The sequence below is a fragment of the Pleurodeles waltl genome, chromosome 1_2 (assembly GCF_031143425.1).
Source record: "Pleurodeles waltl isolate 20211129_DDA chromosome 1_2, aPleWal1.hap1.20221129, whole genome shotgun sequence".
Classification (NCBI taxonomy): Eukaryota; Metazoa; Chordata; class Amphibia; order Caudata; family Salamandridae; genus Pleurodeles; species Pleurodeles waltl.
The window spans coordinates 330,560,558-330,588,448 of NC_090437.1; the positions used below are offsets into that span (position 1 = coordinate 330,560,558).

At 48.1% G+C, this 27,891-nt stretch overlaps 1 protein-coding gene across 1 annotated transcript in view; it reads right to left on the reverse strand.

Annotated features, from left to right (window-relative positions):
- The window catches only part of FOCAD (focadhesin), a 1,081,710-nt gene that overhangs the window by 371,783 nt on the left and 682,036 nt on the right, over nucleotides 1-27,891 (reverse strand). Inside the window, exons 28-29 of the mRNA XM_069239095.1 lie at nucleotides 21,432-21,521; nucleotides 20,666-20,813 (exon numbers count right to left, since the gene is read on the reverse strand). Of these exons, the coding sequence (XP_069095196.1) occupies nucleotides 20,666-20,813; nucleotides 21,432-21,521 (238 nt within the window). The remainder of the gene's footprint in view (nucleotides 1-20,665; nucleotides 20,814-21,431; nucleotides 21,522-27,891) is intronic.

The following is a 27,891-nucleotide window of genomic DNA, read 5'->3' on the forward strand; positions in this document are numbered from 1 at the left end:
GGAGTGTAGTGGGGTTACCCTAGTGTCCCTGGGTGACCGGGAGATGGTTCCTAAGATCCATGTGCCATCATATACTACCAAGTATAGGCAACGGGTCACCATCAATGGGCAAGATGTTGAGCCTCTGAGGGACACATTGCTGCCTCCCTCAGAACCTTTAATCTTATTTTCTTAAAAAATGTTGGGTCTCCAAACTTCAAAAGAAACTGTTTTGCCGCCCCCTGAATGTTACATGTCATTGCTTTAAACATTACACCTACAGCTGAATCATCCAGGGAAGTAAATAATAATCTCGAATTTCTCAGCAGAAAGGCCCAAGCGTATAGCTGTAGGTCCGGAAATGATAAACCTCCCTTCTCTCTCCTCCTCTGCAGTTTTTTCCACCCAATCCTGGGACCCTTGCAAGCCCAAATAAAAGAAGTGATAGCCTGTTGAAGTTTATTAAGATATTTATCATCCATTGATAGCGGAATGGCATTCTGAATAAAGTTAATTTTTGGAAGAATAAACATTTTAACCAGGTTTACCCTTCCCAATACTGTCAGCGGCAGGTAGGCCCAGCCCTTCATTAAATTAATGCACTCTACAAACAGTGCTTCTTGGTTTTTCACCACTAACTTCTCAATATCATGTGTAATTAATAACCCTAAATAACATATTTCAGCCTTCCCTTGCCAATCCTGGTTCCATACCATAATTTCAGACTTCTCTGAGTTAACCTGGTAGCCAGAGACAAAACCAAAATCCTCAGCTAATCTTCATAGGGCTGGGAGAGCGGTCGATAAATCAGCAGCAAATACCATTAAATCATCTGCATAAAGTGCAACTTTCCTCTCCCACTGTTCCCATTTAAGAGAAGCTATTTCAGAACACTCTTATTTTCCTGGCAAAGGGTTCGATATACAGATCAAAAAAGAGTGGAGACAGCGGACACCCCTGCCTAGTTCCCCTCGATATCCTATAACAATTTGTTAGTTTCCCATTAATTAAGATTCTAGCAAAGGGGTCAAAGTAAATCCGTTTTATGGCTTTACAAAAATTATTCCCCAAATTATAACTATTCAAAATATGAGCTAAATAACTCCAGTTGACCCTATCAAAAGCCTTTGTAGCATCCAAGGCTATAACCCCCAATGGGGTCCTATAAGTAATTGCCAAATCTATTGCACCAATCAAGGTGTGCGTCAACTCATGTAGATACCTGCCCTTAACAAACCCCTTCTGATCCGTGTTAATTAGATCCTTTACCACCAGATTTAACCTACCTGAAAGAACCTTTGCAAACAACTTGTAATCTGAATTCAACAACGAAATGGGTCTATATGACTCACACCTAGTCGGGTTTTTACCTGGTTTCAGAATCAACGAAATGACTGTCTCATTCCAAGAAGCCGGAATGGGGGAGTCATTCGCAAATACCTCGGAGAACAATTTTAACAGAAAGGGCATTAATACCTGCTCCAAGACCTTATACAATTCATCCCAGAGACCATCTGGACCTGGAGCCTTACCCCCCTTACTTCCCCTCAAGGCAGCTATGAGTTCATCTGGGGTAATAGGCCTATTCAACCAAAGCTGCTGCTCCGAGGATAGACAGGGGAGAATATCTTCCCCCAGCCAAGTTTGAACAGCCCGTTCAGTAACCTCGACCTCTTCTGTATAAAGTTGAGAGAAAAATTGTACAAAGGCCCTATTTATTTCCCCACTCTCTCTGGTCCTCTGCCCTTGCTCTACCTCAATTTCCTTAATAGAATTTCTTACTTGATCCCGTTTTGCTTTCCAAGCCAGTAGTTTCCCTGGGTTTTCCCTATGTTCAAAATGTGCCAACTTACTCACCTTCCATCGCTTCATAAGTCTTGCTTGCAAAAGAGCTTCCACTTGATGTTTCAAAATGACCAATCTTTGCTGCCTTACCCGTTTCTCATCTTCGTCTGTACTCATCAATAACTGTTCTCTACAAATCCTAATTTCTCCCTCCAAATGCTCCAACTCCTCCCTATACAGCTTATTCTTATAACTAGCAATGTTAATAAGAATCCCTCGTATCACCGCCTTATAGGTGTCCCAAACCACATAAAATGGAGCTGAACCCAGATTCACCTTAAAAAACTCCTCCGTTTCTACACGCAGCCTGATTCTGACTTCTTCATCTAATAATAAGGAGCGATCCAACGTCCAACGACTCACCTCCCTCTCTTTTAATAAATTCATTTTTAATACGACTGCTCCATGATCCGATAAATGAGGGGGGAGATACTCAATATTAACTATCGCACCGCGCCATAACTGATCCACCAAAAAATAATCAATACGCGATGAGTGGTTATACTTATTATTATTATATGAAAAAGCCTGTTGAGGTCCCACTCTATCTCTCCACCAATCCTCCAATGCCCTTTCCTTCATCATCCTTTTCAAAAACTGCTGAGAGTTTGAATTAACTACTGATCTACTTCTAGTTGATCTTTCCAACTTATTGTGACTTAGAGTCTTCTGCCTGGAACGAGGTAGAACTCAAGGCTCATGTGTAGAAGTTGGAGTTACCTGACTGGATCTGTGCTACCACAAGATCCATGGCAGCCCGGGAAGGGAGCCTGAAACAATGGCCCAGGAAGCTGCTAAAAAGGGGAGAGGCAGAGGGCATGGTAAACCAGCCCCAGAGTGTACTCCAGTTAGATGGATGGGGCACCTGCAGTGGCCGCCCCAGAGTCCACTGAGGAGGGTACTGCCTCCCCAGGCGTTCTGCCTACCCCTGCAGACTGGCAGGTGAAAGGTGGACCCGCCAAGGAGGAGTTCTGTAGGGCCGAGAGGAAGTATCCAACCCTTGAGGGCATGAGGCGACAGGCTGAAGCCCAAGCAGCAGGTGACACCTCTAGGAACCGTCACATTTACTGGGAAGACTGCCTCCTAAAGAGTGAGCCTAAGACTCCTGTGCATGGGACAACAAGGGCCCTGGTGGTCCACAGTGCTACAGGGGCTTTCTACTGGAGCTGGCGGGACACTTGGGCCAAGACAAGACCTTTTCAAGAATTTCCCCCACTTTTAATAGCCCAAGATGAGAACCTCCTCAGACATGTTCTGCAAGACCTGTGTGACCTGCCAGGTGAGTGGGAAGACAGGGCAGATGCTGAAGGCTCACCTGGAACCACTGCCAGTTGTAGCATCCCCTTTGAAAGGGTGGGCATCAACACTGTTGGGCCTATGGATCCCCAGACAACTTCGGGTCATAGGTTCATCCTGGTTATGGTGGATCATGCGACGCAGTACACAGAGGCCCTACCACCACAGTGGTAGGGCTTCTGGGTACTGCACCTGTAGTGGAAAGGGCCCTTATGGGGATTTTCATCCAGGTGGGTTTTCCCAAGGAAGTGGAGCCTGACAGGGGCACCAACTTCATGTCTGCTTATATGCAGTCCATGTGGAAAGAGTGTGGGGTTCTCCACCCCTCATCACCTCTAAACCAACAGGCTTGTTGAGAGATTCAACAAGACCCTCAAAGGCATGACCAGAAGTCTGCAGGAGGGCCTGAGGAGAAAGTGGGGTATCCTCTTTCCATTTGTTGTTTGCCTACCGAGAGGTACCATTTAAGGGCGTGAGCTTTAGCCCCTTCGAGCTTCTGTGTGGGCACCCTGTCAGGGGACCTCTTAGCTTGGTGAAGGAGGGTTGGGAGTCAGATCCCAAAGAAAGTCCCCCAGGATACCGTTAATTACATGCTGGCCTTCTGTATCCAAATGCCTAAGTTGTGGAAGCAAGCTAGTCAGTATTGAATAAGTGGTATGGCCAAAACGATACCAGTGTGGAATTCCAGCCTATGCACAAAGTGTGAGTGATGGAATCAGAGGAGCCCGGGGCTCTCCTGGATCGCTGGACCGGGCCCTACTAGATGGTTGAGATGAAGGATAAGGTCACACGTGGACCTTAAGACCCCTAGGCAACCCCCCCATAGGGTGCTTCACATTAATTGCCTCAAACCCCACTTTGAGAGGTCTGAGGTCACCATTTTGCTGGTGACTGATGGGGCTGATGAGGAGGGGAGTGGACCTCTGCCTGACCTCTTAGCCTCCAAGGAGAAAGATGGGTCTGCAGAAGGAGTGATCCTTTCCCCAACTTTGACTCAAAGAGCACAGCGATTACCACCAGGGATTGGAGCAGTTCTCCTCTCTTTCCTCCCTTACTCCTGGGATTACCCACCTGGGTACCCACGATGTGGACACAGAAGACAATCCCCCTGTCAAGCACAAGTCACAGGTTGCCGGATATGGTGTGGGCCAGCATCGAAAGCGAGGTTGCTAAGATGCAGGATTTGGGGATGGCAGAACCCCCAAGTAGCCCCAGGTCCAGCCCTGTGGTTCTGGTACCAAAAGCTGCCCCACACCTGAACTAAGGTCCTGTGTGGACTATAGAGGGCTAAACTCTCCAGCAAAAACTGGTGTGCATTCCATCCCCCGGGATGATGAGCTGATTGACAGATTAGGGGTTGCCAAGTACCTAAGTACCTTTGATCTCACCTCTGGATACTGGCAGATCACCTTAACTGACAGAGCCAAGGAGAGGTTAGCCTTGTCCACCCCAGAGGGCCCCTACCAGTTCAGGGTGGTGCCTTTTGGTCTAAAACATGCTCCTGCCACCTTCCAGAGGCTGGTAAATCAGGTACTTGCTGGGTTGGAGGCCTTCTCTGCTGCCTACCTGGATGACATAACTGTCTTCAGTGGCAGCTGGGAGGACCACCTCTACCACCTCCGGGAAGTGCTTCAGGCCCTGAAACATGCAGGACTATCAAGGCCAGTAAGTGCTAGATAGGGCAGAGGTCAGTGGTGTACTTGGGACTGGTGGGTGGGGGTAAGATGCAGCCCCACCAGGAGAAGATTGAGTCTACCATGGCCTGGAAACCTCCCCCAAAACCCAGATTAAAGTCAGAGCCTTCTTGGCCCTTACTGAGAACTACAGGAGGCTTGTCAAGGGATATGGCACAACTGTTGCCCTCTTGACTGAGCTGACTTCCAAGAAGCAGTTCAGGAATATGATTTGGACAGAGGCATTCCAAAAAGCATTTGACTCTTTAAATACCGTCATGTGCACAGCTCCTGTGCTCAAGGCCCCTGACTTCACCAAATAATTCATTGTACAAGCTGATGCCTCAGAGCAGGGTATGGGGCAGTATTGCCAAAGCTCAATAAAGAAGGCCTGCATCAACCTGTAGACTTCAGCTCTAGGAGGTTAGTACCCCAAGAAACAGAGATGGAGTGCTAAAGAGAGAGAAGCTTCTGCTGTGGTTTTGGGCCCTGAAGAACTTGAGGCCATAGCTGTTTGGCACTCACTTCCTCATTCAGACTGACCACAGGCCCCTCAGGTGGCTAATGCAGATGAGGGGTGAAAATCCTAAACTGCTGAGGTGGTCCATTTCCCCTACATAGTAGGGACTTCAGGTTGGAACACAGACCTGGGGTAGGTCACATCTATGCTGATGGTCTATCCAGGTTCTTCTGCCTTAGTGATGAGAACTCTTTAGAAGTTGGGCAGCTCTCCCCAGTTTCAGCTGGTGGGCACACGTGTTAGGCCTGGCATCCTTAGGGTGGTTTTACCTCAGACTTTTTGTCTATAACTCCTGTTTTGTTGCTGTATCGTTTTGGTGGCTGTGGCGGGGTCTTTTTCCCGAGTCGAGGGAATACTGGAAGAAGGTGACAGACGCAGCACTTAAGGGGGTAGTAGGTTTATTTTCTTGCTCGTTTGGGATTTATAACACTGACTTGTCCGCCAAACTGTTATATTCCAAGTCCAAAATAAAATAATTCCCTTTTCTTTTCAGGGCTCTTTGGTGTTCTTGGGACGGCCTGGTCCGGTTCGGAGGGAGAGGTCTTGTTCACCCGGTATTCATGGCCCAGGATTTCCCAAAACAAAAGAAGGAAAAAGGAACAGGTAAGTGGGGCAAATTATTTATACACGGTTTAATAAGGGTTAGTAAGGAGTGAAAGGGAGGGGGTTCTGTGGAGGTGGAGGAATGTGGGGTTACTTTTCTTTTCGTGCCTTCCTTTTGTTGTGTCCTCTCTGTGACCCCCTTACTCTTTTATTCACTGGTCTGGGTACGGAGGGTGTGGTTATTCTTGATTTACCGGTATTCCTACTCAGATGGGCTCCCCTTCCTTGCAGGACCTCAGCCCTCCCTTCTTAACCCCCTTAAACCCAGCCAACCACCCAGAACCCCAGCCCCAGTCCCGGTACGCTCGTACCTGACTTGGCCACGGCCCTCCAGGGACGTGGCCGGCTTGCAGGGGATCTCCCGACTTCGCCTCGGCAGGGGCGGGAGGCGCCCAAGGCTTTCCACTCTCCTCGCGTTGATCCTCGTCTACGGCGGGGCTTCCTTTCCCTCTCGGCGATCCGTGGCGTTCCTCTCTCCGGCTCTGCTTGACGTCGGCTTCTCTTTCTCGGTCGCGTCCCGCTTGCCTCTCGTCGGCTGTTCTTGTCTGACGGATGACGTGGGACGTCATCACGTCAGGAATCCCTCGGGTGCCCCCGGGGTATCCCTTGGCGATCGTTTTCTTCGACGGGGAATCGGCGTCCGGAGGCGCCCGGTTACACATCCCCTCACATGAATGGGGCTGATCGAGCCCCACCAGATCCGGAAAGCGGGACAAATAGTCAGCCTGACCCATAAGGTCACCAGGGAGGTGGCAAACCTGGAAGGAGAAAGGTTGGAGTTCGATGAACCACCTCAATATACGATTGTTGGTATTCTTGTATCTTGAGAGCCACGTAAGGGGTGCATGGTCCGTATACAGTAGGAAAGGTCTACCCAAAAGATAGTATTGGAGACTTTCGATAGCCCACTTAATGGCAAGACATTCGCGCTCTATAATGGGGTATTTTTGCTCCCTGGGAAATAGCTTACGGCTAATAAAGACGACGGGATGGTTCACCCCATCTTCATCCTTTTGAAAGAGAACGGCCCCGACCCCCACATCGGAGGCATCCGTTTGGAGATGAAAGGGTTTGTCGAACTCAGGACATTTCAATATCGGTTGAGTGGTGAGATACCTTTGCAAGGTATGATAACTATGAAGTTGAGTCGGGTCTAGTTGTGGGATGTTGTTGGGCTGTCCTTTTCTTAAAAGATTGGTTAGGGGGGCCGCCAAACTGGAGTAGTGGGGAATGAACCTTCGATAGTACCCCACTAGACCTAAAAAGGAACGGATTCCCTTCTTCGTGGTGGGAGCATTGGTGTGTAGGATGGCTTCGATTTTATTCTTTTGGGGTCGAAGTATACCGTTGCTAATGTGATAACCCAGGTAGGAGATCTCCCTAAAAGCCAGTCGGCTCTTTGCGGGGTTGGCTGTCAGTCCAGCCTTCCCTAAAGCCGAGAAGATGTGATCTATGTGGGTCACATGGTCTTCCCAGGTCTCACTGAAAATAACGATGTCATCCAGATAGGCCGCCGCGTATCTGGTATGAGGTCGTAATATGGTATCCATGAGACGTTGGAAGGTGGCGGGGGCGCCATGCAACCCGAAAGGGAGAACCTTAAAGTGATACAATCCGGAGGGAGTAGCGAAAGCCGTCTTTTCTTTGTCTTCGGGACCCAACGGGATCTGCCAATATCCCTTGGTCAAATCAAGGGTAGACATGTATTTTGCTTTCCCCAATCTTTCTAAGAGCTCATCTATCCTTGGAAGGGGATAGGTGTCAAATTGTGATATGGAATTGACCTGTCTAAAGTCAATACAGAAACGTATAGACCCATCAGGTTTGGGCACCAATACCACGGGCGAACACCAGGGGCTGTGGGAAGGTTCTACGATGTCTAGATCTAACATCTTCTCGATTTTGTTTTCTACGAGGGTTTTCCTAGCTTCAGGGATACGATAAGGCTTTAGTCGCACGGTCTTCCCAGGTGGTGTGAGGATGTGATGATGTACCAATCGTGTCCTACCGGGTATCGAGGAGAACACCCGAACGTGTTTATCGAAGAGATTCTTCAACTGTCTATTTTGTTGAATCGAGATCTCTGTATTAATGAGGGGGATCTCCCTCTCGCCAGGGGGATCAGTGGGACACCAGCCTATCTCTAGCTCCTTAACGGTATTAATTAGGCAGCCGTGCCTTGGGTCGTTCGTTGGTTCTTCCCATCTTTTTAATAAGTTAACATGGAAGATCTGGGACCTAGGGGGGGTATCGTTAAGCTGAATTTTATAAGTTACGGGAGTTACTAGTCCTATTACGGTGTAGGGTCCCTGCCATTTGGCCAATAATTTGTTATCGGAACTGGGAAGAAGAACTAGCACTTTATCTCCTAGGGAAAAGGACCTCAATTGGGTATTCCGATCATAATTCCTTTTCTGCTTGTCTTGGGCCCTCTCCATGTGTTCCCTTACGCTTTCCCATACTGTATGCAGTTGGGTTTTTAACTCATGTGCGTATTTTAGAATGGTTTTTTCCCCGTCTTCTTCTTCCCACATCTCAGCGGCCATGTCTAGTAGGGTCCGTGGTTGTCGTCCAAACAACAGTTCAAACGGACTATGGCCCGTAGAGGCTTGTTCGTGTGTCCTGATTGCGTATAATACTAAGGGGAGTTTCCTATCCCAGTCCTTACCTGTCTCCGAGATAGCTTTCTTTAGTAGTGTTTTGAGGGTCCGGTTGTATCTCTCCACTAAGCCATCGGTTTGTGGATGATAGACCGACGTCCGTAACTGTTTGATCCCCAATAGCTGACATATTTGTGTCATCAGGTTGGACATAAATTGGGTCCCTTGGTCCGTTAGGACTTCTCGAGGAAACCCAATTCGGGAAAAGAACCCTATCATGGCGTGTGCAACACTCTTGGTGTTAATACTAGAGAGGGGAATAGCCTCAGGGTATCTTGTGGCGTAATCCACTAATACCAATATATAACGATAGCCCCTCGACGAGGGTAGAAGAGGGCCAACGAGGTCTATCCCTATTCTGGAGAAGGGCACATCAATGATGGGGAGGGGTTGTAAAGGGGCTTTTCTCCGTGAGCCTGGGTCAATCAATTGACATTTTGGACATTGTTGACAGAACTTCCTAATCTGGGAAAATACCCCTGGCCAGTAAAATTTTCTCAACAAATACTCCTCGGTTTTCTCCCTCCCATAGTGTCCGCCCCCCGGCTGACTGTGTGCTAAGTGTAGAACTTGCTGTCTATAGGGTTCTGGAACTATCAACTGTTTCTTTTCGTCTTGGTCTTTGTATGTGACTCGGTATAATAGGTCCTTAACTATGGTGAACGAGGGACCCTTATCCTGAGGTTTCCGTGGCCGTGCACTTTTCCAAGCATGAATCAGACTGGGGTCTTCTCTTTGAGAAGTCCGGAAGCTGGGAAGGGCAGTGAGGGCGAGGACCTTTGTAATTACCCGGGGCGTGCTGGAGAGGTCTTGAGTATAGGCTTTCTTCATTATTCTTTTCTCCTTCCGGGAGAGTTTAGGTCGTACCCTCGGAGGTGATAGAGGCTCACTGGAGAAAGGAGCATCTTTCCACCAGTTGTTAGTTTCTTCGAGCTGTCTGAGGCTGTCTAGGACTTGGGGGAATTCCGAAAAGTCAGTTCCTATAATAGCTTCTTCAACCAGTTGTTCTACTAAACCCATTCTTATGGGTATTTCTTTTCCTCCCCAGGTGAGGGTTGTCCAGATTAGGGGATATTCTCTGGTTTCTCCATGGATACAACAGATCGATACCGTGAGTCCTGAAGTACAATCATGGGCGTCGAACAACCCGGCCCGGGCCACAGATTGGCTACAACCTGAATCGATGAGGGCCACTGTGCTTTTCCCATTGATAACCAGTCTCTTTTTATAAGGGGTGTCTCTTCTCCCTGTATAAAAGACTCTTCCCCTAGTAACCCCTATTTCCATGGGTTCTGGTTTTTCTGTTTTCAGGGGGCAACCTCGAGCTATGTGCCCCCATTCCCTGCAACTGAAACACTGAGGTTGTTGTATATAGGGCCTATCCAGTCCCCGGGTTTTCCCTATGTCCTCATTGATTCTTCGTCCCCCTGTCGAGGATGTTCCCGAACCCAGATGCAGGGGACTAGGTGTTGACCGGGGGGGGTTACTTTGAACTCAAGGGAGCGATGGAAGGCGCAGGCCAACTCGATGGTAGCATTGGTATCTGGGTTTGGATGTTGTTTGATCCAGTTGCGCGTGGACGGAGGCAGCGCGTCCATGTATTGTTCTAAGAGCACGATCTCAATAATGTCTTCCCAATTTGTCCCCATGGGGCCCAACCATTTGAGACCCAGATCTTTGATCCTAAAATAAAGGGCCCGGGGATTTTCGTTGGGTCCCCACTTGGCTTTCCTAAACCGGACGCGATAATGTTCAGAATCAAAACCCACCCGTTCTAAGATACTCTTTTTAATATCCTTATAGGGGGTTATTCCACCGGGGTTTACCGCTTGATAGGCGGCTTGGAGAGTCCCCGTCAATAAGGGGGCGATATACTGGCCCCATCGTTCCGGAGGCCAAGTAGCGGAAGTAGCAACTCGTTCAAAATTGGTGAAAAAGGCATCGGGGTCTTCACCTTCTTGATATCGTTGTAAGACCGAACTGGGCACATTTGGGTGTACACGGGTAGCAGCGATGGTATCTGTGAGATTCTTGATGGCGGTTTCATGAACCAACTGGTTGTTGGCCATTATGGTGGCCTGACTCTTAAGGGCATTTTGTAGTGCCTCTCTTTCCAATTTGGCCTCTTTTTGTTGCTCTTCCCACACTAACTGCAGGTGTCTTTGTCCGGAGGCCAACTGCTGCATCATATCGGATATGGTACACTTCTCCTCCATGGTTGGGACGTCTCGGTCGCCTCTTCCAATATCCCACTTCTGACACCACTGTGGCGGGGTCTTTTTCCCGAGTCGAGGGAATACTGGAAGAAGGTGACAGAAGCAGCACTTAAGGGGGTAGTAGGTTTATTTTCTTGCTCGTTTGGGATTTATAACACTGACTTGTCCGCCAAACTGTTATATTCCAAGTCCAAAATAAAATAATTCCCTTTTCTTTTCAGGGCTCTTTGGTGTTCTTGGGACGGCCTGGTCCGGTTCGGAGGGAGAGGTCTTGTTCACCCGGTATTCATGGCCCAGGATTTCCCAAAACAAAAGAAGGAAAAAGGAACAGGTAAGTGGGGCAAATTATTTATACACGGTTTAATAAGGGTTAGTAAGGAGTGAAAGGGAGGGGGTTCTGTGGAGGTGGAGGAATGTGGGGTTACTTTTCTTTTCGTGCCTTCCTTTTGTTGTGTCCTCTCTGTGACCCCCTTACTCTTTTATTCACTGGTCTGGGTACGGAGGGTGTGGTTATTCTTGATTTACCGGTATTCCTACTCAGATGGGCTCCCCTTCCTTGCAGGACCTCAGCCCTCCCTTCTTAACCCCCTTAAACCCAGCCAACCACCCAGAACCCCAGCCCCAGTCCCGGTAAGCTCGTACCTGACTTGGCCACGCCCCTCCAGGGACGTGGCCGGCTTGCAGGGGATCTCCCGACTTCGCCTCGGCAGGGGCGGGAGGCGCCCAAGGCTTTCCGCTCTCCTCGCGTTGATCCTCGTCTACGGCGGGGCTTCCTTTCCCTCTCGGCGATCCGTGGCGTTCCTCTCTCCGGCTCTGCTTGACGTCGGCTTCTCTTTCTCGGTCGCGTCCCGCTTGCCTCTCGTCGGCTGTTCTTGTCTGACGGATGACGTGGGACGTCATCACGTCAGGAATCCCTCGGGTGCCCCCGGGGTATCCCTTGGCGATCGTTTTCTTCGACGGGGAAGCGGCGTCCGGAGGCGCCCGGTTACAGTGGCCTTAGGACTCCGAGCACGTTACTACTGCTAAACAGTGCTAAAGTGCATGTACTTGTTCCCAAAAACATGGTAACATTGGTGTATCTACAACTGGCATTTTTAATTTACCTGTTGGTCCCCTGTACAGTGATATACCATATACCCAGGGCTTGTAAATGCAAATGCTACTAGTAAGCCTGCAGCACTGATAGTGCCACCCACTTAAGTAGCTCTGTAAATGTGTTTCAGGCCTGCCACTGCAGAGCCTGTGGGTCCAGTCTCACTGCCACTCCGACCTCGCATCTAAAACCTCTTGCCAAGCCCAAAACATCTATTTTCTTACATATAAGTTTCCCCTAAGGTAGTCCCTTGGTAGCCCATAGGACAGGGTGCTATGTAAGTAAAAGGCAGAACATGTATTTGTAAGTTTCACATGTCCTGGTAGTGAAAAACACCCAAAGCTGTTTTTTCACTATTGTAAAGCCTGCTCCTCTCATAGGCCAGCCTTGGAAATTCCCTTATATACATTTAAGAAGTAATTTCTGATCTGAAAGGAGTGGCATTGTCCTGTTTGGTACGGTCCGTATGGGAGTGAGAAATCCTACTTACTGGTGAAGTTGGATTTAACATTACTATTTTAGAAATGCCACTTTTAAAAAGTAAGCATTTCCTTACTGCTCCCTGAGCCTTACAGCCTGTCTCCAATCCACATCTAGTATGTGCTGGTTGACAGCTCACTTTGGGAATTGCACCCAGAGAGCCATAAACACAAGACACTCAGCTGCATCTGTATTCATCTGAATACTGATGGATCTTCCCGGACAGGAATAGTGGAAGGGCTATCACTTACACTTCAAAGGCTAGTGCCTGACTCCACACAAAGATCTGATTTAACCCCCCCTCCCACCCCCACACACAGGTCTCCTGGCAAGCAGGACTGGGTTGAAAGGGGAACTGGTGCACTTCAAAACCACTTTTTGAAGTCTCCTCCACTTCTAAGGCACATATGGGTCTATATACTGGGTCTGGGATCCCCTAAAATCAGACACTTCTGGACCTACAACTGGACTCCGTCAGAGGGACTGCCGTGCTGCCTAAAGGAATCATCTTGACTGCTTTTCTGGAAGGACTGCTCTCCTGCTTTTTGCTCTGCTGCTCCCTGACTCTGCAAGAAGGATTCTGCCTTCCCCCACAAGTGATCTGCAAGGGCCTAGACTGAGCTTGCCTCCTGTTAAGAAGTCTCAGGGCCATCAAAGACTTCACCAGAGAGAGGAAATCCGTCACCTCGGAAAATCGACACAATGCCTGCGACATTCGATGCAGCACCTGTCTCGTGGTTGAAATATCGCTGCATCGCCTACCTGATCAACGCAGCACCTGTTTCATCCTCCCAGCACGTTTTGGATTTTCCACCCATCATCCCTTGGTGTCATAAGGGATGGAGTAACCCCACTGAACAATCTGAAGAACCAACCCATTTGTCTGATGTTACGGACTGCCAGTGGGGCAAGTAATGTTGAAGCCCCCCAACCATAGGTTCCCCGTGATGATAAAAGGGTGGACTGGGTGTACCTCTGGCTGTGTGTCCAGTCAAGACTACTAGGGACCACTTATGTGGCCATATAAGGACTAGGAGGTCAGTGGGCATAGATGGCTTGGCGAAAACAGAATTAGCTGTTAGCTCGTCCTGCAACCACAGAAGAGGCGAAATGTAGAATTGGGTTGATGTCAACCATGGAGATACCCACAAACCGGACCAGTGGCCTAGATGTCCTTAAAGTGCTCCAGTGTGGATTCTGAGTATTGCCGAAGATACGGGTGCCATCCAAGGGCATGTCTATAAGGGATGCCTGAACAACCCCACAGAAGTCACATGATCTCAGCCAGGCATGACGTTTGAGTGCCACTGACAATGCAATTGCTTTGCCTAGCGAGTCGGTCTTATCCAGTCTGCAGCGAATGTTGAACTTTGCTGCTTCTCTGCCGTCAGCAATAGCCTGGGTCAGTATAACTCAGGCCTCCTCCAGGACTATGGACACCACTTCTACAAGTGAATTATAAACTATGTGGATGTATCAGCCCAGGAGGCACAAGGTGTTCACCGACCGCAATGCTAGGCTGGAGGAGAACATCCTGTTGGCCCATGCCTGAGCAGGATATCTTTGAGGGCTTTATTAAAGGGAAGGAGAGGTTTCGATGGGGCGACTCTAAGCTGAAGCAGCTCTGTCAGGACATTCATCTACACTGCCACTGAGGGCAGCATAAGGTCCAAGACCTCAGCTGCCATTCTCACCACCATGGCAAAGAAACCCCTTTCCTCCTTAACCACATTAAGAGAGATTAAGCCAGTTTTCAGATTTTTTTTCCAGACCACAGGTATCCTGTAGTTCCTCACACAAGTAATGCTCAGGTTCTTCTAAAGGGTTCTGGTAACCCTAAGGATTCTCAGATCCACCCCAATAATATATTCCTCACAGGGCCTGTCAAAAAAAGGAGGCCTGGGTTCTGACTTAGAAGGTCATGTTCCAGGTGATGCTGATCCAGCTCCATATCGGAGTCGAGAATGATGATGGAGTTCGCGCCACCATGGCGCATCGGTGGTGCCAGGACTGACATCGCCGGAGAGGAAAGATCACAACCCTGCGATCAGAGCCGTTTCGGATCCAAGAGGTCCCACTGGTGCTGAGGGCAGACAGGCTGGTGTGAATCCAGTGGGGGCACATGCCAAACGCATGGGGCCCAAATTTGCTACAGAGGGGCCGGTCAAGCCAAAAATGAAGGGCATGGCCTCATAAAATTCATGTTGTTGGGTGGGAGTTGCTCCGGTAAAGTTAGGAGGTGAGGAGTGGACCGAGAGGCAGGTTCTGCATGGGAGCAGCACCTAGAATGGCATCATTGTGACACCTCCCTCAATGACCTGGACTGGTGCAGTGAAGGGGAAAAGTGCTTTGACTTCTTAAACTTCTTGAGGTACTTACCCAATAACTTCAAGCACAATGGCAAGTGCCTGGAAAGCCTCCACAAACAGACTTCGAACCTTCCATGCAACCAGGACGTGGTACGTCATGGAGGTGACTGGCATTTGGAAACGAGGATCTTCAAGGAACGCTCCCCCGGTGCCTTGGGGTTCCTAGAGTGATAGTCCTCACAGGCCTTGGAACCATGGTCCGGAACCAGACATCAGTGACAAAGCAGACATTGATGACAGGAACCACAGGGTTTTCAAACACTCTTGTTTGGTGGTCGGGGTATCTATAACACATTGGGAGACAAAGTCTCCTCAAAAAGACTTGACAAAACATCAAAAAGGTTGTCCAAAAAGTGGATCAAGGTAGGTCTCTATGGATCTCATGATGGTACAAAAAGAAAAAAAAAGAACCAATGTCAGAGGCGGTGAGGTGGCACCAATATAGGTACTGAAAACATAATTTCCGTGCGGACTCCAACAATGCAGAGCCAATTAATGCCACTTACCAGCACAGATGTACTGCTCAAAAAGTTTCTGGATCCAGTCTGATGCCTGAGGAATATTGTACAGTAAGAAACTTGCAGCTAGATGTCTCTATCAGTTATGATCCAGTCCTTAATCCACCACAAAGAGATACGATTTGTCTCTGGCTGTACATCTGAGCAACCATTTCAGGAGGCTACGTCATCTCTTATGAGTGACAAAAGTGTCACTGGATGACATGTTGGCCCTGTCTCTCGATGATGAAAAGGAGTTTGGCAGGTCTGAATAGGATTATATGTTAAAAACCTTCTAGAGAGCAGGCTAGGATGGAAATTCATCAACAAGGTACCATGGTTTTACAATGCCCCGACAGCGCAAGTAAACTACAGAGAATAGATCTGAAGTTTTTAACATCCACTAGGGCAGAAGCCAGGATGCTCACTGTTTTCTTTGCTGTTCATGCTGCCCCTGGACTGCTGGGCATCAGATGTTAAACAAGATGGGGTGGAAGATAGTTGGAATTCGGATAAAAATAGGAAAATTCAAAATCGTAATAAATGCCAATGATATTTTAATCACTTTACAGATCCAGACACCTCACAAATAAGGGCCTGATTTAGATATTGGCGGTAATGGTCCCGCTGACAGTTTTCCATCCCAAAAACTGGCCAACGTCTTGGCGGTCAACCCACCTGACTTATATGTTGACTGCACCATAGGCAAAACATCGTTAGGGTTCCGCCAACTCTGCCAAGAATCTCCAGCCGCCGTGATTGCGGTATTGAGAATAGGGGCTGATGGCAGGACTCGTCACCTTTACCGCCAAGCAGATTTGAATGTGCATTACTGCCAAGCCAACTTTGGCACATATCGCACACAGACACAATTGTTACTGTGGTGTCAGTATTCATTGCCAAATGAATGCTGGCATCACAATAACAATGACATCACACTTGTCACTATGTCAATGTGCGCACATTGCAAGTGACTCTGTACCTGTGAAATTGTGAGTCTAATTGTGTATGTGAGTCAGAGTGTGTTTGTGTGTGTGTGTGTGTGAGATTGGATTGGCTTGTTGTGGTGGAGGGAGCGGTATTGGGTGATGTGGGTGTGTCTGCATATGTGCCACGTGCATGTGGACCTGATGTATGTTGTGTCTATTGGGTTGTGTGTTGTGTTGCTGTGTGCAACATTCAGGTGTGTTGTTGTTGGGTGGTGGTCTCTCTTGTTATGTGTGCAAGTGTGCATGTATTCGTGTAGATGGCTGTGCCACTGTGTTGGTTGCTGTGGTTGTGTGGTATGTGTGTGTAGTATCAATGGTGCATACTGTGTCATGGATGTATGGTAATGTGTGTTTTCTGCATGTAGATGTCGTATTGTGGTGAAATGGCAATGGATAATAGTGTGTATGTTGTGAGTTGTGTTGTGCAGGTGGACACAAATAGCTAAGGTACAGTGCGTGTGTTACTTACTTTTATGGGATTGTCACTGCCATTGTACAATGTCCAATGGCTGCTGCAATGGTCTCCCTCCATCAGCAATCTGCCACCAGGACACCGCCTGCAGGACTGTAACATCTAAATAGGGTCAGCGGGAACCAGCCAGCCCGATGGCTAGGTAGAGCACTCCTTTGTGGAGGTCTGCGGCTCAGCCACAATACACCTAAATAGGGCGGGCTGAATACCGTCGACCTGATGGTGTTTGAGTCCGCCACGACTTAAATCAGGCCCTCACACTTTTGGAGGTTGTTAACAACCTTTCCCTGTTTGCAGGATATTAAAAAAAAACTGTAATCAAAGCAAGGCCCTTTGGATGTCAAGATCTACTATTACCAACATTTACAGCTAGTCAAAACTTCCTGTTGAAAAGAGAGAACTTAAAATATCTTTGCATTTTAATTAACAGGAGCCTGGAATGTATGGTTAAGAACAACAGGAACCCACTACTCAGTAGACAAACAATGAATTTGCTAGGTAGTCAGAGTTGCAAATATCACTATGGGGTATGGTGCAGATAGTCATGACGGTTGTGCCGCATGTTTTAATTATGTTCTGGGCACTAACAGAGCAAAAGTACTACATCTTTTGTCTAGTGCAACATGAAATCCCAATTTAAAAAAATCTATTATCTTGTGGAGGAAGGAAGCTCAGATTTTTGGGAGTCTCATTTCAACTGTTTCAGCTTGCTTACCTGGCACCTCATACCGAAGAAATATCCTTCCCCTATCCCTTCATCTCTATCCCAGCACCCTAAATCCTTTCCCATTATTCATTGCTCCCTTTACCTTTCCCTACAGTTGGTTCTTACTATGGCTGATCAGGTATCTACTCTGTCAGGACTGGATCCGACGATTATGCTCTACTTTCTTTATTTTGACTCCAGCCTACTGCAGCTAGGTATAGTCTCTACAAGATAAAGCATTACCGAAGGTAAGTAACTTGTTCACCTGACAGAGACTTTGATCTGCAGATTCCTTACCTTTGAATAGATACCCCAGCAATACCCTCCAAGGAGGTAGGTCTGTGGACCAGTTTCAAATGAGAAAGTCCTGTTGAACCGAACAGGCAAAATGCTTGTCACAACGGACGTGACTGTCCAGGCAGTAGTGTGCAGGGAGGCTCATGTTGCTGCCTGGCATATATCCAGGACTGGACCTCCGCATGCTTATGCAGAGGTTGTAGGTTTGTCTCTGTTGGAATGAGTGCACATGCCCTCAGGGGGTTGCTTCTTGGCCAATGCGTAGCAGATTTCAATACAGAGCACAACACATCTGGAGATGGTCCTTTTCTGCACTGCATAACCCTTTGCAGCTCCGACATACTCCATGAAGATTTGATCGTCCACCCAGAATTCTCGTGTGCGGTCAAGGTAGAACAACAATGCTTGCTTGGCGTTCAGATGATGGTGACTCGCCTCATCCTGAGGGTGATGGGGAGCATAGAAAATTGGATAAGATGATAAATAGACATAAATGAAAGGGCATGACCATCTTCGGAAGAAAGGAGGCCTATGTGCCAAGCACCACTTTGTCAGGAGGGCTGGGCAAATAGGGTGCCTTAGATGATAAGGCCTATAACTCACTAAAGCATTGGGCAGATGTGATAGCCACAAGGAAAGCTATTTTGATGGGGAGTAGCCACAGGGGACAATTGTGAAGTGGCTTAAAGGGAGTACAAATCAAGAATGTAAGCAACACATTTCAGTCCAACTGAGGCATGATAAAAGGGATGGATGAAAAAGATGAACTAAACCTTTCAAGAACCTACTTACAATAGGAGATTTGAAAAGAAAAGGTTGATCAGGTAATCTAAGAAATGCAGAGATAGTAGAAAGATAACCTTTAAGCGTGCCCAGATTAGAGCCCTCCTGGGCAAGAGGTTGAACGAACAGAAAAACTTGAGAAAGAGGAGCAGAAAGGGTATCAACATTGCTGTCAGAACACCAAGCCACAAATTTCTTCGAAACGACCGGTGTATACTGTTTTGTTGGAGGAACGCCTGGCTGCCAAGATAACATCACAGACTTCTAGAGAAAGGACGAATGTTATAAATTGCCACCACTCTAGATCTACGAAATAAGTGGGAGACTGGACCTGTTCAGGTAAAGAACCTTTACCTGCAGCAGCGACAGAAGATCCTCCCGATGGGGCAGCCAGATCGGAGGATCGAAGGCCATGCTCAGTAGCTTGGAATACTAGGCTCTCCATGCTCAGTCCGATGCCACAAGGATGACTTGGGCCCGATCATACTTGATCTTCTTGAGAAGTCTGGGCAGGAGCTGTATGGGCGGAAAGGTGTACAGGAGGCCTGAACTCCACAAGGAGACGAAAAGTGTCTCAAAGTGAGAAACTTTTTGGAAACTCCAGCACACAAAACTGCTGACATTGCAGATCTCAACAGAGGCCAACATATCTAACCAAGGTCCTCCCACACGCTGAAAGAGAACTTGCGCCACCTCTGGATGGAGATGCCATTCACGATCCGCTAGGCATCTGCGGCCGAGTTCATCCACCTTGGTGTTCAGAGAACCCGCCATGTGTTCCAGTCATGTCCAGAGAGGCAGGGCCTCTTGACATCAGGTCTACGACCCCACTGCCCTGTCTGTTGCAATGGCACATGACAGTGGAGTTGTCTGCCTTCAATGCCAGTTGGATCACCCGCAAATACAGCACATTGTTGTGGAGTTCAGATTCTGCCAGAGACCAGAGTCCTCTGATCTCTATCTCTAACCAACGGCCATCCCATTCCAGAAGTGACGCATCTGTCAGTACTGTGAGATCTGGTTGGGGAAGGGAGAGGGGTCTGCTGCTGACCCAATTGCAATTCCTCAGCCACCACTGCAGATCTTTTGGAGAACTCTCTAAGATCTGGATCACGTCGGAGAGATTACCCTGATGCTGTGCTCATTAGAACCTCAGGTCCCACTGCAGAGCCTGCACATACCAGCGGGCATGTTCTGCAAGCAGTACGCAGGAGGCCATGAGCTCCAACAGTCTCAGAGTTGGCTTAAAAAAAATCCAGGATAGAGGCAAACATCAGTATCATCGTCTGAATACCCTGAATTCACCATTCGGGCAATGGTCGCGGAGAAATCAGAGCATGCTTCAACTTCTTCTTCTTATCTGCATGTACCGAAGATATGGAGTGTGAGGACTACCTCGGACTCCACGACCGCTCCTGGGACTTTCCTCTCGACCGGCGAGAAGTCGCACAACAGGCTGCCATAAGCTTGAGGGAGGGCTCCCTCAAGGCCTTCGGGAGCATTGCGCTGCAGTCGGAGCACAACTTCTTGTCATGGTCACGCTCGAGGCACCACAGGGAAACAAGGTGCAGGTCTGTCACTGACATCAGAGGGTGACAGGCGCCGCAGGGTGAAGCTGGCTTTTTTGAATGGCATTTTGCTACACTAGGTGGAAACCGCAAAAACCTTTGGCAAAACGTTGGGGAAAAAAAACACCATCAAAAAAACTGTAGGGGTTGCTCTACCCAGATCTGAGCTGGCTGGAGCGGACAGAAAGAACTGAAGTCAGCATGCCTGGGTGGTGCCTATATAGGTGTTGCAGCTGTCAATTCTGGCATGGATGGAAAATGCACATAGAGCCAACTTGAGGCCGCCTACTGGCATGCAGGGATAGTGCTCACAACATTCTTCTGGATCCAGATGTCTGGGGGTAATTCTAAGGCAAGGAATCTGCAGATATAAGTCTCTATTGCATATGCAGGTTACTGTTCCCCCCTTAACTTTGACTTCCTCTGAAAAGCAGAATAAAGATATAAATAAAATGCAGGGATCAAAGCATGCAAAGCATTGCTTACGTGAGTGTACGAACCAGACATTGGATGCTAATATTTATTTTTGGTTGGAATAGATGTTGGAAGAAAAAAACACCACCAAAAGTAAATTTTTAAAAAGCAAACGTCACAAAATATGGCCTAAAACATATCTTACTTCTTGCACTGTTCTGCTCTGATCCACACTTTCATCCAGTGATTTACAAAGCTTCCGGAGTGTGGCTGAAACATGGACTCGAGATTCAATTTGTCCGCTGTGACTCATAAGCGAAAGAACGAGTCCTACTCCCAAAATGCAGCCAGTACTAACAGTAAAAGAAACAAAACACAAGGACAAACATAACTTAAGTTTTAGCATATCACCTACTGTTGAAGCTTTACTCATGGGTGTTTTCTGTGACAGTTTGTAAACTATGTGAATGATTTCAAAGAAGGTTACCATTTTTCATTTAGCACTGATAAAAAGATACAGTAGTTTTCAGTGAAATTAGAATACTTTTCCAAAAGGGAATATGCATATTATTTAAAAACTGAACTCCCCTTCCATCAACTTCTTCATGTTTTTCACAGCTCTATCTGAACTAACCTCTAACTGATGCCTTTGTTGATTAAACTACAACAGGATAACTATAACACCTTGTATATTACAGGAATGCAGAATTTATCAGAAACATTAAGCAGTTATAATTCTAAATTATCACCAACATGTTTCAAATGAGTGTTAAGTCACTTTCTGGTCATAATGTGAATGAAATGACTTCTTTCTGTAAAATGTTGACCAGTGACTTCCAAAGATGTTCACTTACCTATTTAAGATAAGTAAAATGGGTTAAGGTAACAGGCCTTCCAATTCCCTAAACATTGCAAATTTGAAACAATTCAATCTTTTTCGCCATCTATTCAACAGATGGAACAATACGTACTTGTATTCTAGAGTGGAGTCAAAGCAGCAATCCTCCAATGCATCTAGAGCCTTCATAAGATGCAAATTCATCTGATGGCCCGAAACATCACTGAAAAAAGTAAAAAAATAAAGAGCTTCAAGCACTTCAAATTACTTAGAAAAGTGTACATTTGAATGAATGCCAGACACATTTGGATTTAAAAGCTTCATTGTTTTGTGTTTTCACTAGACATCAACTCAGCCAACCAAAATTGAACAAGAAGTTACTTATCTTCAGTAACACCTTATCTGGTAGAGACATACTCTAGTTGCAGATTCCTTACATTAGGATTTCCACCAGATGTCAGTCTAGATCCGGAAATGTTTCTTGAGCAGTACCCCGGCACACTGTCAGGTAGCGTAGGTCAGCTCTGCATCCACCGTCTGCATCATGCACGCCAAATATGACGTTGCGGGACCTATACAGGCACCATCTCGGTGCGCTGACATCAGCTTCTTTTCACAAATTTCCACGCCAGAAGTGTGGAGCCATGAAGAACACTGACCACATCTGCATCAAAACCAGGGCCCTGAAAGGGAAGTCCCTGTCCCTAGAAATGAGTTTGCACAGTGGGGAGGATGGGTGAGTCGGTAAGGAATTTGCAATTAGAAAATGTCTCTACCACATAAGGTGTTACCAAAGGTAAGTAACTTGTTCATCTGATGGAGACTTCTAATTGCAAATTCTTTACTTTAGAATAGATACCCAAGCAATACCATCCCCGGAGGTGGGTCTGCAAACCAAGATCATACTAGAAAGTCCTACAGGATCGAATGGCCAAAATACCAGTCTCTTAGGACCTGACTGTCCAGGCAGTCAGGTATTTGGTGAACGTGTGCAAGGATGCCAACATTGCTGCCTGACAGATGTCTGGGACTGGAAGTCCACGTGCTAACGCAGTGTTTGCAGCTGTCACACTGGCAGAGTGAAAGCGCAAACACTCCAGGGGTTGTTTTTTAGCCAATGCGTATCACAGTTTAATGCAGAGAATGACCCATCTAGAGATTGTTCTCAACTGCACTGCCCAACCTTTCTTCGCACCCACATCCTCTTTAAAAAGTTGATAATCCACCTGGAACTCTTTGGCACAATCAAGATAGAACGGCAAAACTTGTTTTGGGTCCAGTCAGTGGAGTCTCTCCTGTTCCTTAGAAAGAAGTGGGGATGCATAAAAAGTAGGCAAGGTGATGGACTGGCCTACATGAAAGGGCATGGCCACTTTTGGTATAAGGAAGCTCCAATGCAAAAAAACAGTTTGTCAGGATAGATAAAAAGGAAGGGAGACTTAGATGACAATGTCTGCAGCTCGCTCACCCTGCGGGCAGATGTAATGGCCACAAGGAAGGCTGTTTTTAATGTTAGAAGCCAGAGAGGACAATTGTGAAGACGCTCAAAAGTAGCATACATGAGAAACGTCAGAACCAAATTCAAATCCCACGAATGGTGATGGAGGAAACATGTGGTAAGACCCTTAAGGAACCTACTAACAATAGGAGACTTAAAGAGGGTTGGTCAGGTAATCTCAGAAATGCAGAGATAGCAGACAAATAACCTTTGAGAGTGCCCAAATTAGAGCCCTGCTGGGCCAGAAAAGTATAAACAAGAGGACCACGGAAAGAGGGGCAGAGAGGTGATCAACAGACTTCTTTGTGCACCATGCCACAAACCCATGCCAATAATAGGAGTATTCTGTTTTGGTGGAGGACGCCTGGCTGCCAAGGTAGCATTACATTCTTCAGGTGGAAGGTCAAAAGTTGTCAACTGGCACCGAACAATCTCCAAGCAACGAGGAGGAGACTGGACAGGTTCGGGTGGAGAACCGCCCCCTGTCGCTGCGATAGAAGATCTTCCCGAATGGGCAGTACGATCGGAGGATCAATGACCATGACCAATAGATCGGGATACCAGACTCTTTGTGCCCAGACCGGAGCCACAAGGATTACTTTGGCCCGGTTGTTCTTAATCTTCTTGAGAACTCTGGGTAGAAGCGGTATTGGTGGAAAAGCGTACTAGAGACCTGAGCTCCACTCGAGATGAAAAGCGTGGCAGAGCGAGTGCCAGTGGAGAAGTGTGGCTCAATGGTTAGAGCGGCAGACCCTGATGCAGAAATCTGGCCCGGGACCAGGGTTCAATTCCCACCTCGGCGGGTCTTGGACTCAATTTCCTCGGACCTGATAATTCTCGCATCGGTGCCTAATCTAATTCATGGGTCCCACTCTGTAACTCTGGGCAATAGCTTGCTTAATCTCCACAACGGCCCCAACAGGGCGGGGATGCCTGGCTTCACCTTGGAAGTTGCCCAGGAGTGGGCACCTCACAGGGAAAAGCCAGGAGGGGTTCCACAGCGGTATGCATACAGCGCCTTGAGACCCTAACGGGTGAGTAGTGCGCTATACAAGTACGAAGTTTACAGTTTACCCATGAAACTCCAATGCACAAAACTGCTGCCATTAAGTGTTCTCTGTGGAGGCAAACAGATATAACCAAGGCTCTTCTAACTGCTGAAAGGTCCCACCTCTGGATGGAGAAGCCATTCGTGATCATCCAGGCACTGTTGGCTGAGTTTGTCCACTCTGGTGTTCAGAGAGCCCGCCGAGTGTTGAACCACCAGCGACATGCCCTGATGTTCCAGCCATTTCCTGAGAGACAGAGCCTCTTGACAAATGGTCCACAACCTCACCCTGCCCTGACTGATGAAGTATCACATCACGCTGGTGTTGTCTGTGAACACCTGCACTACTTTCCCTTTGAGAGGGGGAAGGAATCTAATCAATGCCAGTATGGTCAGCCTGGGCTCCAAAAGGCTTATGTGAAGCCTGGACTCCACCGGAGACCAGAAGCCTCTGATCTCCGCCTGTCCCATGTGGCTGTCCCATCCCAGGAGTGACGCATCTGTCACTACTGTCAGATCTGGTTGGGGAAGGGAGAGGGATCTGCCTCTGTCCCAATCGCGGTTCAAGAGCCACCATTGCAGATCTTGTGCAGTTCCCTCGAGATGTGGACCATGTGAACCGATGCTGCACCCACGGGAACTTCAGGCCCCACTGCAGAGCCTGCATCTGCTATCTGGCATGTGTCAAAAGCAGGATGCAGGAGGCCATGAGTTCCATCAGCCTCATTCTCACCAAAATCCAGGATAGAGGCTGAAACATTGGTATCATAGCCTGAATATCCTGGACTTGCTGCTCGGGAGGATAAGCCCGAAACTGCACTGTATTCAGAACAGCTCAGATGAAAGGGTGCATCAGAGAGGGAGTCAGGTGTGACTTTGGCTCGTTTTTATTGAAACCCTGTGAATGCAGGAGGTCCGTCGTAGTCTGGAGGTGGGAGCCGACAGCCTGGGTATGAGCCCGCCTTCAACAGCCAGTCGTCGAGGTAAGTGGAAGACTGAAATCCCGGACCTGCACAATTTGCTGTGACCACCACCAACACCTTTGGTGAACACCCAAGGGAGCTGGTAAGCCAACGCTGACCATGGTGAAAAACTGAAAATGCTTGTGGCCTACAGTGAACTGCAAGTAACGTATGTGGGCAGGCAGGACAGGAATATGGAAATAGGATTCCTGCAATTCCAACGCTACCAACCAGTCTCCTGGGTCCAGGGCAGATAAAACCTGATGTTCGCATCTTCTTGCCTTTATAGTGATGTAAAACATTAAGAGATTTGACTCTGTGATAAACAGGAGTAGGTGATTCTCTTAATAAGATAGGTGAAATGGAGATAATTCTGTGTGTTGAATAAATAAAGGAGGTCATCTTAGAATTTGGGGGGACTGCCATACAAAAATAGGGAAGAATTTTCTCCTTTTTATCTTTGTTTTTATTTTTATGTTCAGTTTCTTTTGGACTATGCAAATACATTTTGAATATGTGGTATATGTTAGTTGATCTAGGGTAATGCACAAAGTAAGGTATGAGTTAACACCTCCAGATTAGAAAAAGGTGTGAAAGTTGTTATATCAAATAAATTATGTTAATTGTCCATATGACCTCTATAGATATGTCTTCAACATAACAGCAGCTGGGCATCCAGGAAGGTAAACCCCATATCTGGGCACTTTGGGATCTGCTGATTCTTTGTTCCTGAAGAAAGCCAATGACCCTTTTGGGCAAGAGTGGGCTGAAACATGTCGACCTGATACGTGTGAAGGACACGTAATTCGTTCCTAAGTAAGAAGGAGACACCATGATGATGCTATTAGCTATGAGTACACCAGGGTAAAATTATACTTGTGGTAGAAAATAACTGGTGAGGGTCTCCCAAAAGAAACTAGAGGGACTACTTGATGATACTGGGATACGTGGTTACACTCCTGTTGATATTAAAAGGCAGTTAGTTGGGAAGCTCAGTGGTAACCTGATACTTCTATCTCTCCTGTTTGATTCTGGTGCAGATAGAACCAGATAGAGCATTTAGAACTTCTCCTTATTGAGGAAGATATTGAGGGACCACAGGTCTAAGATAGGGCAGAGGTCCTTGCTGTTTTTGGGCATGAGAAAGAAGTGGGAATAACAACCATGACCTACTTCTGGCACAGGGGCCCTCCCTATGGCTCCCTTGGCCAAGAGAGCCGAAACCTCCTCACGGAGAAGTGCCAGGTGATCCTCCATCATCCGATCGTAAGATGGTGGCATGGATGGAGGGATAGCCTCGAAGAGGAGGGGGTAGTCTATTCGGACTATGTGGAAAACCAACCGATCTGACGTGATCGACTGCCAGCGGTGCAGGTGATGGCGAATCCTGGCTCCGACTGGTCCCTTGTCGGGAAGACAAGACTAGGAAGGTTTGCAGTGTGCTGGGGGGGGGGGGGGGGGTGGGGGGTCCCGCTGCCTCACTGATCCACGAGGACATTAGATCCCACATCCCTAGCCATTCAGAGGCAAGGCAGCATGTGCAGCACGATGGCTGGATGGGAACGGACGTGGTTAGGTGTGTTCTTCTGTAGCCACAAAAGGGGCAAAAAGCAGACTGAGGGGGGGGGGGGGGGGGGTGAGGGCAGCTGCGAGGCCCACAGACCTGCCCGGAGCCCGGGACTCCTTAAAGTGCTCAAGCGCTGAGTCTTCTTTGTCACAGAAGAGACGTATGCCATCAAAGGGCATGTCCATAAGGGTGGAATGGACAGCCCATGAAAAGCCAGATGTCCTCAACCAGACAATGCGCCTCAAGGCCACTGTCGATACAACATATCTGCCTAGTTAGTCGGTCGTATCGAGCTCACATCATACTGTGACCTTTGCTGCATCCTTCTCATAAGCAACAGTTTGGGAGAAAATGGACCAGGCCTCCTCCAGGGCCTGTGGCAACACGGCCCAAAAGGCATGTGGTGTTCATGGACCACAATGTCAGGCTGGAAGAAGAGAACATCTTCCCGAGTTGGTCCAGCCTCTTGGATTCCCCATCCGGGGGTGTGGAAGGAAATGTGCCCGGAGACGTGGAGGCTTGGATAACCAAGCTCTCAGGGGTACGGTGTTGTGTCAGGAACTCTGGGTCAATTGAAACAGGTCTATGGTGGCGGGCGATTGTCCTGTTCACAGGAGCCTCTGTGCTGGGTTTGGCCAGGTTCCTATCAGGACATCAGTAAGGGCTTCATTCAAGGGTAAAGGGGGGGTCAGAAGAGGAAGCCCCATGGTGAAGAACCTTCGTCAGGAGGTTAGCCCTGATTGCCACCAAAGACAGCTCGAGTCCCAGGACCTCGGCTGCTCATCACACCACCACCACTGAGTAAGACGCTCCCTCCTCCATAGCCACAGAGGGGGAGAAAGCATGCCGGTGTCAGGGAAAGTGTCCAGACCACTGGCCTCACTCAGGTCTATCTGCCAGTCCATGGGGTTTTATAACAGGTATTCTAAAGGGTCCGGCGACCCCACACAATCCTCACCATGCCTCAGCCAAAAAGATTAAGGTTCAAGTTCCGATCCAGGGAGCAAGGTCTCTGTTGATGTCGGAATTTGCATTGCACAACTCTGGTCCGGCTTCGTGTTGGAGTCAGCAATGAGGAAAGGATTGATGCCACCTGGGGGCATGGGTGGCATCAAGAGCGTCAATGTCAGACCCAGCATCGGGAAGGTCAAGGTGGTATGACTGACACCAGTTTGGATTAAGGAACAGACCCATGGGTGCCCCCCAGAGCCAAGGCTGAAGCCAACGGTACGGAACCTGAGGGGGCCCCTGGTGACCCTGCGGGGCCCAAGGATATTCAGCTGAGTCGGACTGCCCAAATACAAGGTGTATGGCCTCATAAAACTCTTGGAATTGGGCAGGCGTCGCTTTGGCTCCCGGAAACTCAGGGAGGCACAGAGGCGACAGACGCAGCCTCTGAGGATAGAGGTCTGAAACACCAACACTTCTTTTTCCTTATCTCATCAGCCTACGGACGGGGTGAAGTCAAAGAACACTTATCCTTCTTCGACTTCTTCTTGTGCCTCGACTTACCTGACC